Below are 15,106 nucleotides of genomic sequence, written 5' to 3'. Positions count from 1 at the left end.
TCCTGCTATTCATAAGGAGTTCAGAAGAGAAAAGTGAAAACTTACCCAATAATTGAAGTGGGATTTGTTGGGAAAAAAAACTAATATATATATATATATATGTGTATATATATATATATGTGTATATATTATATATATATATGTGTGTGTGTGTGTGTGTGTGTGTGTGTGTGTTCTTGCATGTACCCATGCTACATAACCAACTGTATTGCATAGTAAAATTATTCCACACATCAGTAATCTCACCCAGCATTCTAATATTTCATAAGCGAGGTGCATTCATGGACCACCAGAAAAACGGCATTTTTTAACCATGCACTATCTGGCAACAACACCAATATTGCACTAGATGGCGCCAAAATATTACTTCAATTGCTTTCTCCTCAGGACAAAAAGCAACAAATAACCATCCAATCAGTTTTCTTTACCGCTTATCCTCACGGCTTTTAAAGACCCCCCCCCCACACACACACACAATGCACTGATTCTGCAATAGATGAAATGCATGTAGTGAATGAACACTGGATGCACATCCATCCATTTTCTTTGCCGCTTATCCTCACGAGGGTCGCGGGGAGTGCCAGAGTCTATTCCCAGCTCTCAACAGGCAGGAGGCGGGGTACGCCCCAAACTGGTCGCCAGCCAATCGCAGGGCACATGGAGACAAACCGCCGCACTCCCAATCACACCTACGGGCAATTTAGAGTGTCCAATTAATGTCGCACGGGGAGAACATGCAAACTCGGCACAGGTGGGGCCCGGGATCGAACCCCGGGTCCTCAGAACTGTGAGGCCAACGCTTTACCAGCTGATCCCACCGTGCCGCCCAACAAATAACCAAGATTTTTTTTTAATGAATTACAGAAGATAGGGAAAAATAATAATAATTGAATACCGAAGCACGAATATGCAGGAGTTCACTGTATATGAAAAAAAAAATAATAATTCCACACTTGCCCCCTTTTTTAGTTCTTGCGGCGACTTTTAGCTACACAGCCACGTTTCATCTTCCAAGGTGGGGGGGGGGGGTCAGGGGGGAGGGGTTCGGAGCAGGCGGTGTTCCCCCTCACACGAATAAAAACCACGAAAGAGAGCGAGGAGAGGACATTTGCCCGTCAGTCGGCGGTCCCGGGTGGGTTCGCCGTCTTTTTTCCTCGTGGTAGCCGACTTTTTTTTTCCTGTACAGTTTTATGCAACTTTCACGTGGATGTTTATGGACCCGACGGATCTGCTGCCGCACGCACGTGAGGATTTGGGACACCGTGTAGATAGAGATGAACTGTGCAACGGGAATATGAATAAAAAAAAAAATAAAAATTAAAAGTTGAAAATTGACCAGGGGTTGGAGTGGACTTTTATACATTAGATGGCATTAAATAATAATAATAATTATTATAAAAAGAGTTGCCTCCAAGGGACAGCTTGATGATGTAGTCCTGACATGTGTGCTCACGTCCATCCATCCATTTTCTTAGCTGCTTATCCTCACAAGGGTCGCGGAGGCAGGAGGAGGGGTGCGCCCTGAACTGGTTGGTTATAAATGATAAATATGTAATTATTCGTTACATGCAAAAGTGAAATACTGTAAGTGAATGTTAAACAACAGTTCAAATTGATGACATGCAAATGTATTATACCATGAATCCATGGTAACGGGATGATAAATTGGAATATGTAATTCAGCGATTCTTTCAAAAACCACAAGAGGGAGTCCACGTACCGCACTTTGAGAACCACTCGGCTTACTGCAACGCAGAACCGACTTGTCAAGGGTAAAAGCAAACATCCATCCATCCATTTTCTCAGCCGCTTATCCTCACGGGGGTCGCAGGGTCTGCCGGAGCCTATCCCAGATGTGAACAGGCAGGAGGCGGGGTACACCCTGAACTGGTTGCCAGGCAATCGGAGAGCACTCACAATCACACCTACGGGCAATTTAGATTTTCCAAAAAATGTTTCATGTTTTTGGGATGCGGGAGGAAAGCGGAGTGCCCACCCAGAGAAAATCCACACAAGCGGGGGATGGGATCGAACCCGGGACCTCAGAACTGTGAGGCCAACGCTAAATGGAAACATTGACAACTAATTTAACGCAGCCTCGCGTCGTTAGACAGAACAAACGGAAAGTTTAATCGCTAAATTCGCATCTCACGCTAAAGTAACTCAACATGCGGACTGGCTAACACGTTAGCCAGTTCACGTTTTTAAAGCTACACGCATTCAAAATCCCAAGTGGACAAAATAATACTGGCGCCTCCTATGCATACTTTTAATTGGCATTATGCATAGTATTTTTTAAATATATATATATATATAAAATATATGATAAAGTAAATGTGCAGTCGCTACTTCGCGAGTGGGTTCTGGAACATAACGGAACAAAGAGACCACTGTAATGTTTTGAAAGCTAAAAGGGTCTTTGATGCCCGTTAAAGTTGAAAATCTCGTGACACGCGCTACAAACCATGCCGACGGGCCAACTTATGCAAATGAAATACCAAAGAAGTAATTTCGACAAAGGAGATCAAGACGTCGCGGCAGCGCGTCAAAATCCTCGGCTAATCACTTTATCGGCAAGAATGCGAAACTTTTTGGATGCTGAAGGCTAAAATGAAGAGAACGCGTCAACATGACGCGTGTCCGCTTTTTTGTTGTTGTTGTTGTTGTTGACACGCTAGCCGTTGAAACGTCTGACCTCGTGAGCCTGAGCGGAACAAAACCGCCACATGATACACGCAGTACGGGTTAGGGCTAAGGAAATGCCGGCCTGTTGTCATGGCGACGGCAACCGCGAGTGACCGGCGCCACACTCGCGTGGGGCGAGGGATCCGACCCGGTACGCCCTGGGCAACTTTTGCGGAATGCATTTTGTTCTCTGGCATATTTTTATTTCGTTTGCGTGGATGCTCAACGTGACATTTTGTGCACGTCACACATTCCTTCCACATTTGTCGCGTTCAATTATCTAATGTGAACAACTACGTAAAAAGATTGCATTTATTTAAAAAAAAAATACATTTTTCCCACTGCATTGAATCATTTTCAGCAGAAAGTTAAGTATATGCGACTGTTTCTTTTCTTATATTGTCTGTCCACGTAGGTTGCTTCAGCATTTGTGCTCAAATGTCATGATAACACCACCTCATAGATGCCCTTTGTTAGCCTCTCTATGGCGTTTCGCATTATTTGTTAGAAAAAAGATTGGAGTTTTATAAGCAGAGTTATGCGGTGGTCTTAAATACATGAAAAATTGTAATATTTAATTTGACAGGAAACACCAACTGGGAGTGACATGAAACCAAAAAAAAAAGTGTGAATGCCTGCTCATATCTTAAAAAGTTCACATGGAAAGGAAATGTGAAAAATTTATGGACTGTATGTTTTTTAGCCGGGTGTGCCTCGCAGTCAAAGGTTCCGGGATCAAATCTCACGTGATGGGCCAGCTTCCCCCGCCTCTCGCTCAAAGTCGGCAGGAACGGCGTTTATCTCACCCGCGAGCCAAATGAGCGCAAACGCTCCGAAAAAAGGGATGGTCGCATGTTGCAGCTTTCCGATATTCATCTCGGAGCGTCTCGGCTTTCTTGCCGGGGGTCACGTTTGCACGCCGTCTCTTCTGAGAAACGCGATCCGCCTCGCGGTTGCGTCGCGGAGAGCCCCTCCAGATTAAGTCTAACGCGTTGATGAAAAAGCGCTGCAGCCTTTGGACTTTATATAGAGGCGAAGGGCGTGGGACGCGGCCGCCGAGGCTCACGGCCCGGCGCAGCGGCGCGGTTGACCTCGGCGGCTCGCCGGCGTGTACCGTGCTTTAGGCTGACATACGCTGTGGCGGGTGTGCACGGGGGCCACCCTTGTCATGAAGTATATTTAGTTGTGGGGCCAATAAATTAAAAACATGTGCTGCAACCAGCAGAGGCACTATTGAGTCAGCATTCAGATATCTTCCGAAGTTCCATGCGTACTTACAATTTGCCGTATGTGGATTCACTTTTATTTCATCTCTTTGTTTCGTTTCCCCCTTTTTTCCCTGCAAAAAATAAAACCCGAAACAAGAGTTCAAAGAGCTCATCCATTTTTTTTTTTTTTTTTTTTTTTATTCAATGTTTGGGAAGTAGCGGAACATACTAACTCGTATAAATCATTAAAATGAAAATTTAATCCGTTTCCATTGGTAAAGCACAGACACTGATGAGCGACTTCAGAGACGCTCAAGGTCCCTTTTAGGATTTTTTTATTTTTTTTCCAGGCAGCTGCCGGCGTTTCCTAGGCAACGCTGTGATTTCGAAAGGATATTTGAACGTCAAGAGGGAAAGAAAAAGAGCCGCGGGGGCTACGTTCTCACTTGTGAGTTTACTTTAAATGTGGGTCAGTTGTAAAGCTTCTGTTAAGTCCCCCCCCCCCCCCTGAGTTATATTTATTTGCGTTTTTTTCGGTTTTTTTTTTGCCTGACTCGCATCTCTCGCACTCCTCGCTAGGCTCTCGATCTGAACTGCAAGTATGAAGAATATGCGGCGCTATTAAACGAAGCATAAATGAAAAGCATTTTTGGTGGTCCTAAGGAAAATCAGGCACTTAAAAACAAAATGTCGACAAAACATTCCGAGAATAAAGGAATAACAAGTCGAGCGGATCTACCCAATGAAGTAGAAACAAATTTATGCAATCCCTGAAGTATTGTGTAAACAAAATATCCAGCCCTTCAAGTGCGCCTTCTCCCTTCAAATTATAACAGGAAACGCCATAGATGGGCTAACGTCGGTGTCGCGTTGTCATAACCCCTCAAACCAGTGATTTCCAACCTTTGTAGAGCCGACTCACATATTTTACAATTGAAAAATCCCACGGTACTTCCTGCCATCTAATGGAAGAGGATTTTTTTTTTTGTCATTGGGCCTCACTGGCATAAACAGATGAATAAAGATACCCTAACCCTAACCCTGACTTCCCATGGCACACCTGAATGTACCCCGGCACACTGTTTGGGAATCACTGACTTAAACTACGGTTACTTGAACACAAACGGTGGAGCAAAACATGCAGGCGGTAATATAACGATACTCGCAGGTATATATTCTCCATCCTCTGCAAAGAACAACTAATATTTCTCACGTACTGAGGAGCTGGAAGTCTCTCCATATCAAGAGTAGCCATTTATCTGTCTTATACATCCTCCAGAAGGTACAGCAATAATGTTTTCTATTTCAATTGTCATTATTTGACTGTACCGTATATTATTTTTGTGGCATTTTTTTATTTAGGTGGTGTTTTTTTTCTCATGCATGTCATGTATGCTTCGGCTCAATAAAACCTGGCAAACAGACGCCGGTCGAGAAGAGCGACTGTCAGGTCGGTGAGTTCAGTCCCTCCGCCAAACGGAACGCCCGCCGACGTAGCCCGTTTACGCACCGATAACACAAATCCCCGAAGCCCCGACACGTCTGGTAATGAATACGTGTCTGCAGCGCTAAACGGGGCCTCCGGAGGCACAGCTGGGATGAACGAGCGCTACGCGTCGGCGTTTTTTTTTTTTCAGAGCTTCGCGTCGCGGCTGAAATTCCTCCCCGGTGATTATTGAGCGAGGACGATGACCTCAGCAGTAACCCAGACAGGAAAAAAAAAAAACGGGGGGCAGACCGCACGGAGCTGGATCCGGCGCAGCTATTCGCCCGAATCGAGGATTTCGTTTCAGGAAACTACAAAGTGGGGCTCGTCTCGTTTTGACACGAGTTATGCGTCTGGCGTTTTGGCTTCTAAAGGCCACGTCGTAAACAAGTTATGGCTTATTAAACTTCACAAATGACCGTCGGTATTATTCTGCACATTAAAGCAATTTAAGTTCAGTTCAATACACATGAAATGAATTTCTTAGCCGCTTATCCTCACATGAGTCGCGGGGAGCCTATCCCAGCTGTCAATGCGCGGGAGGTGGGGTACACCCTGAACTGGTTGCCAGCCAATCGCAGGGCACATAGAGACAAACAACCAATCACAGTCAGAATCACACCTATGGGCAATTTAGAGTGTCCAATTAATTTCGTGTGTTTTTTAGGATGTGGGAGGAAACCGGAGTGCCCACCTGGAAAAAAACCACACAGGCACGGGGGAGAACATGCAAACGCCACACTGGCGGGGCCCGGGATCGAACCCCGGGTCCTCAGAACTGTGAGGCCAATGCTTCACCACTGACTCACCTGCGCAGAACTCACGTACTGTAATTTTTAACCCCCGCAAAGTCAAAGCAAAAATTACTCGAGTTCTGTGAGGTGTAAATCGCGAATGTCTAAGGTTGCGTTTCCGCTTGTTGTCAGCTACTATAGATCAAACGGAAAATGCAAAATATGATTTTTAATTTTTCTCAGCGTTTACACTGGCCTCGGTTTTAGCCTCGCACCGCAAGTCGTCCGCAATAGTTCAGCGGATTACAGACGTGATTAAGATTGTTTTTTAATATAATCGCACACAGCGATCGGCTGACGACCACTTCGGGGTGTACCCCACCCGCTGCCTGTTGACAGCTGGGAGAGCATCCGGCACTCCCCGCGACCCTCGTGAGGATAAGCTGCGAAGAAAATGGATGGATGAGTGCTCAGGTGCTACCTCAACAGTATATAACCATATTGTATCACTAAAAAAATTCTTTTTTTTGTCTGTGTGGAGTAGATACTCTAATGATATACGTGCGGCTGACAAAGAACATAATGGACCCGTGAGTGGTTTAACCCAGACTGTTTTGGGTCAGAAGCACAGTCCTCATCATCCATCCCACGGTAGTTCCAGCACCTCCGTCCCGGCCCGTAATGGCGCTTTTTTCATCAGCGCTCCACTCGAAAAGTGCGCCGACACCTCGTGTAACGTGCATTAGCGGCCGGGGAAAAGCCTACAGCCGGCGTGTTGCGTTCCCGAAAAGCACATTTTAGCTGTTGGAGTATGAATCGTATCGAATGTCACTGTGTAAATATGAGAGAATTTTGCGTGTAAAGCCGCAGGAAGTGACAAAATAAATGCAAATCATCCGAAATCAGTCATATCAATACAGCGTGAGCGTACGAGCATGAGTAGTGGCCTACAGCAGCTCATTATTTCTATTTATCTTAAAATTGATTGAAAAAAGCAATTATATATCACCATTTGAATGAGAAAAACTGCTAATATTTCACATGCTCCTATCAGTCAAATAAATTTGGGGGGGCTGCACAATGGATCAGCTGGCAAAGCGTTGGCCTCACAGTTCTGAGGACCCAGGTTCGATACTGCCCCCACTTGTGCGGAGTTTGCACGCTCTACCCGTGCCTGCGTGGGTTTTCTCCGGGCACTCCGGTTTCCTCCCACATCCCCAAAAACACCCGACATTAACTGGACACTCTAAATTGTCCATAGGTGTGATTCTGAGTGCGCAGCATTAATTGGACACTCTAAATTGCCCCTAGGTGTGATTGTGAGTGCGGCTGTTTGTCTCCATGTGCCCTGCGATTGGCAGGGTGTACCCCGCCTAATGCTCGTTGTCAGCTGGGATAGGCTCCAGCACTCCCGTGACCCTCGTGAGGATAAGCGGCTAAGAAAATGGATGGTTGGTGGAGGTCTATTAAATAAAAATGAGCCAAATATATGGTCGGTGGCAATGGTCTACGGCACATCAAAACATTGCTTGAATCTTTGCGATGCTCACAACTGTTGACTGTACTGTATATTGTTTTTGTTGTTGATATATTTGGAAATTTTGTCAATTTTTCTTTTATGAACGTAACCGTACATATTAAACACACACGGAGAGTGCAGAAAGTGTGCACTTTTTTTTTTTTTTTTACTTCTCCCTGGGGCGGAATGCTCAAAGATCAAGCAACCACAGGAAGTCTTTCAAATCAAAGAATCACTTACTGAAAAATATTCCGCAAGACTGTTAGTGTGTACGCGACATACGTTAAAGCTCCCACTTCAAAAACACGACTGCTTTTTTCATTGTACGTGCATTTATTTTTTTTCAAATCACTTATCGGTGCCCTGTCCAATGACTTTTTCCGTTTAATACGTTCTTCATTTGCGCGTATTGTTATGCAAAGCCATCATCGGCCGTCGAACGCGAGCCGTCACTCGGCCCGCGTTGCATATTTCTTCCTCCGCCGGCAACATGTCATCGGTGGCCTTTTTAATTGCGGCACTGCACTTAAGCTGTCAGTGTTTTGGACTCGAGTGCGTTGGCAGCGTGTCTGCTGTCACTCGGCAAACTCTTTTTTTTTTTTTTAACCCCCCTTCGGCGCTACATTTGCAAGACGCGCGGCTAAAAAGAATCCGTTTACATATCAGACAAAAAGAACTGGCTAGCAAAAAAACATACCGGTAAAAGTCAGTGAGACGCGGCAGTGCCACAGCAGCAACACGCTAGCACAGCACTAACTGGGCAAGTTAAAAAAAAACATACCGGTAAAAGTCACTGAGACGCAGCAGTACCACAGCAGCAACACGCTATCAGAGCGCTAACAGGGCCAGCTACAAAAAAAACATACTAGTAAAAATCACTGAGATGTAGCAGTAACACAGCAGCAACATGCTAGCACAGCGCTAACAGAGCTGGCTAAAAAAAAAAAAAACAATACTGGTAAAAATCACTGAGATGCGGCAGTACCACAGCAATAACACGCTAGCACAGCGTTAATAGGGCCGGCCACAAAAAAAAAAAAAACATACCGGTAAAAGTCACTGAGATGCGGCAGTAACACAGCAGCAACACGCTAGCACAGCACTAACTGGGCAAGTTAAAAAAAAACATACCGGTAAAAGTCACTGAGACGCAGCAGTACCACAGCAGCAACACGCTATCAGAGCGCTAACAGGGCCAGCTACAAAAAAAACATACTAGTAAAAATCACTGAGATGTAGCAGTAACACAGCAGCAACATGCTAGCACAGCGCTAACAGAGCTGGCTAAAAAAAAAAAAAAACAATACTGGTAAAAATCACTGGACATGGCAATAACGCAGCAGCAACACACTAGCACAGCGCTAACAGGGCCGGTTAAAAAAAACATCCTGGTAAAAGTCACTGAGATGCGGCAGTACCACAGCAATAACACGCTAGCACAGCGTTAATAGGGCCGGCCACAAAAAAAAAAAACATACCGGTAAAAGTCACTGAGATGCGGCAGTAACACAGCAGCAACACGCTAGCACAGCACTAACTGGGCAAGTTAAAAAAAAACATACCGCGAAAAGTCACTGAGATGCGGCAGTAACACAGCAGCAACACGCTAGCACAGTGCTAATGCTAGCACAGCGCTAACAGACCCGGTTAAAAAAGTATATACCAGTAAAAAAACACTTCCTCGGCACATATATTCCACCGGTGTCACTCTTAACTTTTCCGCTCGAGTGCCCCCTTGCGGCCCGTTAGAAAAAATGCACAAATTAGCCGCATCGCCGCATAAACCGCAGGGTTGAAAGCGTGTGGAAAAAAAGTCGTGGCTTATTGTCGGGAAATTACGGTAAATCCTCTCAATCAAAGAAATCTTTATTCATGCGTTTCCACGAAATGTTGAATTGATTCTGCGGGTAAATTAGCTCTGCATTTTGATTATCTTTCCCGATGATTCCATATGCTTATTTATTCCGTGCCGTGATTCTCGTCATTGACATTTTCATCCCGTTGGAACCTTCGGGGACGCGCCATCTGCCCCGTTTTCCTGCCGCTCCCTTTTAGTCGTCTTATCACGTCGCACGTCGGCGTACGCGCCGTGTAAACATTGCAGCGGCGCATTGTTAGCTTTTTTCCGCCCGCTGACGGCGAGATGCCTCGTCCTTCGGCCTCGCCGCCGATGTTTGCATCCGGCGGATTCCAACGTTCCGTGGAATCGCCAACGAGTGGATCAAATGATGATACTGGCGCCGGCGCGCTAGCGGCAGCCTGGAGCCGAATATGTTATTTGTCGCCGTGAATGTTCTGGCGCCGTTCTTGGTGGATTTCGTGCACAAATGCCTCCCATGCTGTGTTTTGTTGTCACATTGCAACGACGTAGCGATCCCAGTCGGGGGAGGATTTGGTCCAAAAGCGTTATGGCCCGGCTTATGTGCAGCATCTCGTCCTATTCGGGGAAAATGTTTTTTATCGCTTCCAGCGACATATTTGTTTCCCTTGTGCCGACTGCTTTCTCCACGCGTACTTGACAGCGCATCAGCTATCTCTTAACATCTGCGGTCGGCATCTAAATGAGCAGCTCACTGCTAGAAGATTAGAGGAAGAAAAAAAGGAAAACTCCAGGACGATCTAATCTCAAATGCGTGGCAGGTTGACGGCAGTGACGGTGTTATCAATGAAGTTATCTGCGATTGCGCTTATTTACGGTCCGGGTACATATTTTATCATCGGCCTGACGACAGCTGCCTAATCTAATGCTGTTATCGCATGAATTTATTTTTAACCCGGAGCCTCCTGGACCGGCATCTACCAGTCTTTTGGGGATTTTGCTGTCTTTGTGTCAGGTGCGCTGACAAGTTGCGGTCGACCCAGCAATTTTGCATCCTCTCAAGCTTGACAGAGGGAAAGTCAGAAATGCTTTTGCAAGGATGTTTGGGTTCTGGCGTGGACCTCTGTTTATAAAGAAAAAAACTACAAACTGACTCTCAGCAGCGCGGATCTCTGATTAGCGCCTGTGCCGCCGCGCTCATGCTAATTGGAACAATTAGGTGACGAGGGGCCTCTTGATTTATGCAGCTGGGGCCATCACCCAACCTCATTTGGAAATTTCGCCCGATGACGGGTCTCATCAATTAAAGACGAGGTAGCAGGAAACCTGATAACACGTCGCGATGATGATCCCTCCTGCGAAAACCCCCAACCTTATTTGCATGATCTATTAAGGAAACGTTTACGGATGTTGTCACTCAACCAAGGGGACTGACACTGAGAGTGGAATCTTTTTCTTCTCGTTTGTTTGCCGCAGTAATTTCCGCATGTGGATTCTCAGTGGTGCAGTATTGGTTACAGGCGGCTTGCAGTACGTTTAACCTCATGGTTAAATTATTCCAGCAGCAAAACCAGAAGCAAACTGCTGGGCAATTTTTTAAAAAGATGTTGGTTGGTGAGGTATTCCAGTCATGTCCCACCGGAAAGAGAACCCGGGGACGATCCAGGACACGCTGGAGAGACTGTTCCTCTCGGCTGGCCTGGGAACGCCTTGGGATCCCTCCGGAAGACCTGGACGAAGTGCCCGGAAAAGGGAAGTCTGGGTATCCGTAGTCATCAGACCTTGATGAATGTCTTTTTGGATCCTGCCTAGCCTAGGGTTTTTGTGCCTCTGCATTGTTTTGGACTACTTCTGGGTATCGACCCACTTCCGAAATGAAACCACGTCTGACATCATGTCCTCGTCTTGGCGTCCTGCATTTGGGTCCGCCCTCACACTGGTGGCTCGTGACAGTTATCGGAACAAGAACGGGACTACAAAAGGCATATTTTCTTTAGCACACGTGAAGGACTACTACCGTACTGAGAATCCGAGAGAGGAGCAAAACCTTCAGTGGAGTATACCTGTAAATCGGTTGCCTACTGTCCCCTGGTGGCCAACGTCCACACAGCAAAATAAATGTCACGATTGAAGGAAAAAGTGTGACAAAAAACAAATTTCTAATTGGATTTGTCATCACTTTTGTTTTTATAAACAATAATGTTAATATTTCCCATTTTTAAAAACACAAATATAAGCCATATGGTCAATAATTCGATGGTAATTCCTTATCAATTTGCACCATCCACCTGTGAAGAAAAAAATTGCAAGCTAGGTTTAAGGTGTTGGATGTCACACATTAGACGCGTTCTGTTACGCAAGACGAAATGTGTGAAAAGCAACAATTTTCGCACATTGGATGTTATAAATAAGCAACACATTTGGTCTTGTTATGTAACAAGTGATAAAATTGGATTTATAAAATAAGTGTTTTCGTGGCAGACTCTGGTATAGTCAACCATCAGAATCTTGTTGTATGCTTTTGCATTTTGGTATAATCTTCCGTTTTATATGTATTTTTTTGTGGTCATCTGGTTTCATTTACATTGTTTTTCTTTTTAGGGGCTGGGGGGTTGAATTTGAAGGACAGAGCAAATAGTTTGCAGATATTCCCATAAAATCTGCCCCCCGCAAAATGCTAAATTTGAAAAATGAGCGGACACAGTGAAGGGGAAAGTCAAGAAAACCAAAAAAAAATATATAAAATCCAAAACACTCCACAATCGATCGAGGACAAGTGAAAAGGCCGTCGTGTATTTTTCTTGACTCCTTTCCGGGGAGGATCAATGGCAGCGACGAAGGGTGCGAAAAGAAATGCATAAAACTGGTGACGAGACGAGCTGTGACGTGACCGCGTTGCCTTGAAACGACGGATGGCGTGAGGAGGAGAAGAGAATTTCGGCAAAACGGGTCCTGTGAGGTGGCCTCAGACCACCGCCTCGGACCTTTGAAAGCGACGCTTAACCTTAGTCAAAATGTGCCGGGATTCCCGGATATTTGCCTTTTTCCCGGTCAAACGACGGGTGTGAGGTCGCTCGTCGGCGTCCGTTTTCATCTGAATTAACGCTCGATACAGCTGGCTTCAGAATGGTTCCACCGCCAGCCATTTTGAACGCCGAGTTGCTCACTTTGCCATCTGTTGGAGCACATTTTGCCCGATCTCACAGAACGTTGTGGTCGTCAGTCTGTACCACCGGGGTTGGTTTCCCAGAAGAACAGTGACAGTTGTTTATATTAATTTTTGTTTATTTTTGAGATACCTAAAACTATGACAACACAAAAAAGGCCGAGTCTGACGTACTCACATTGAAGGGGACAAACCAAAATTGACTCCCTAATCTAACTTCTATTGAAAAGATGTGCTCAGCTCAGCACCAAAATAGTTAAGTGCTGCCACCTACAGGAATCCGTTAGTCATTACAGTAGTTTGTTAGCCGAACTTTCAAACGCAAGCTAGGAGGGACCATCTTCCAAGCTTACTCGTTGAAAATATGTATTTGACGAATACATACGTCTGTGGCAGGCAACTGTTGGATTCCATTTGACAAGTATAAACAAGTCCAGTAATGAATAAGTTCATATTTGTGCAAAAAGAATGTTTTTCTTCAATCGACCGTAAAGGCCCCTTGAATCTTCCTGAAGAGTCTTTTCAACCAACCGTCTTTACGTCTCACTTTTATGGCTATCTGCTTTCCGTCCTGCGATTCTGGCCCTTCGGTGAAGGAGGTGGTCTGACCCGACGACAGTGTATAGTGCTCGTCGTCCCCGGTAAAAAAAGAGTGCTGCAGAAATTCTGCAGGTTTTATACGCAGATCCGGGTCCAGGTGGAGCATCTTTGTTACCAGATTTATGAAGACAGACTGGTCGCGCTCTGCTCCTTTTTTCTGAACCACTTGAATCTCCTCAAGAGACTTGAGATTTAAGGGTCTCGCTTCTACAGAGTCATAGCCCATCTCTTTCGGAGTCTTCAATTTCCAGCCGTTTGGACCGGTGTCCCGTTTGTTGAAGTAAGCCCGTGTTCGTAGGCCACGGTCCAGAACCGAGTCAGCCAGCTGGCCCTGGGTTTGAATCATGTAAGCCAAGGTGTCATAGTCCGAGTCCCCCGGGTAAAGATGGTGACCTGTCGCAAGCTTCACTGCGACGATACCGAGGGACCACATGTCGATGGCCTCGTTGAGGGAAATACCGAGCACTACTTCTGGAGACCTGTACCACGAAGTCTGGACATAATCGCCGGGTTTCAGATCACAAGTCTTTTTAGCCAAACCAAAGTCGATCAGCTTAAAGTTTAGCGGCTGCCGAGAGCGGTCCACCACCATGATGTTGTCGGTTTTGATATCCGTATGCACAATGCCGACGTCACTCAAATGCAGCAGGGCTCTGCCCATCTGGTACAAAACTGGTCTAATTTCACAGATGGAAAGAGTCGGGAGGTTTTGCTCGAGCTGGAATTTATTCAGGCTCTGGTCGAGAAGTTCAAAATTCAAGCAGATGAGGTACTTGTCAAAGAAGAAGTCATTCCAGCGCACGATGTGACACTCGTCCGGGTCCAGGCTCTGGAGCTGTTTCAGAACCGCAATCTCCTCCCTTGCCTGGTGCATGATTGCCGGCTGATTCTTGATGACTTTGATGGCCGACATCCTGCCAGTCTCCGTGCAACGGCATTTGGCAACAATTCCGAAGCTGCCCTCGCCGAGAAAATCTTCCACTTTGTAGGACTGGCCCAGCGTGCTCCCTTTATAAATGTGTAGTCTGTCTGTACGGAAGGCAGAACGAGACCACGTCAACACGACTCGACATCGCCAACAGTTTAACTTCACGGATAACATTTTCAAAATTGTCATTACCTGACTTCTTATTCAAAGCCATGCCGACGGTCGCTTTTCAGATTCATTTTAAGCGAGCAGGGAAGGTACGACACCCCGTTAAGTTGTTGTTCACCCTCCGCCGGTTGAGTTGGGAGGTCTCGCCGAGACTGAAACGCCTTCGTTGTCGCGCAAAGACATCAAAGGCACTAAAGCCGTCAAAGGGACGTGTAGGCGAGCTTTTTACGGAGCGTTCATTTTGCTAGGGTCGCCAGTTGCTGCAGTCGCAGGATCGCTACAGATCCCAGTGAATGACTGCGTGAAATATTTGATCTAGAAATGCGTATCGTGTGTCTGTCAAGCTTGGGTGCGTATTAAGACGTAGTGTTCACTGTTGTTGTTACCTCTTAGTCTGCCTGCAGACCTCCGAGGGCTGTCTTGAGTGACAACGCTCGCCCGAGTCCATCCGTCATAACGCACGTGACGTCTCTCTAATTGCTCTGAAAAATGATCCAACCCGTCCGTCTCCGTCCGAGTGCGCCGTCGACTCCGCCGGCACCGGCCGCTCCGACGTACATCACTGTAATTGGCGCAAATGGCTTTAATACACGCCTGGGCGTCGGCTTCACGGATCGACGGCGATGCCTTCGGCGAGTCAATACGGTGACGATACGCGGGGACTGGAAGAGTTTTCATAAGTATCACGCCGTGTTTTGGGAGTTGAGCGTTTATCCTTTTGCGGTACGTTGCAAACGTTGGTCTGAAATGGTGAAACACTGAACGCCATCTTGTTGGAAAAGTTCACATTGAA

General features: G+C 46.1%; 1 protein-coding gene across 1 annotated transcript; it reads right to left on the bottom strand.

The window, feature by feature from the left end:
* Positions 1 to 12,627: 12,627 nt before the first annotated feature.
* LOC133496694 (homeodomain-interacting protein kinase 2-like) lies at positions 12,628 to 14,482 on the bottom strand. The gene is made up of 2 exons (XM_061812559.1): positions 14,338 to 14,482; positions 12,628 to 14,246 (listed from the first exon to the last, which is right to left on the bottom strand). Exons 1-2 carry the CDS (start codon positions 14,357 to 14,359, stop codon positions 13,096 to 13,098), a joined length of 1,173 nt encoding a protein of 390 aa, XP_061668543.1. The 5' UTR covers positions 14,360 to 14,482; the 3' UTR covers positions 12,628 to 13,095.
* Between the last annotated feature and the right edge of the window lie 624 nt (positions 14,483 to 15,106).

This window comes from Syngnathoides biaculeatus, chromosome 23 (genome assembly GCF_019802595.1).
Source record: "Syngnathoides biaculeatus isolate LvHL_M chromosome 23, ASM1980259v1, whole genome shotgun sequence".
Lineage (NCBI taxonomy): Eukaryota > Metazoa > Chordata > Actinopteri > Syngnathiformes > Syngnathidae > Syngnathoides > Syngnathoides biaculeatus.
This window is presented reverse-complemented; position numbering and strand designations above follow the sequence as displayed.

Coding starts and splice junctions, on each gene's coding strand:
- LOC133496694 (XM_061812559.1), bottom strand. CDS start 14,359: ATGGCTTTGAATAAGAAGTCAG. Junction 14,247..14,337: donor GGCTTTGAATAAGAAGTCAG/GTAATGACAATT, acceptor CCTTCCGTACAG/ACAGACTACACATTTATAAA.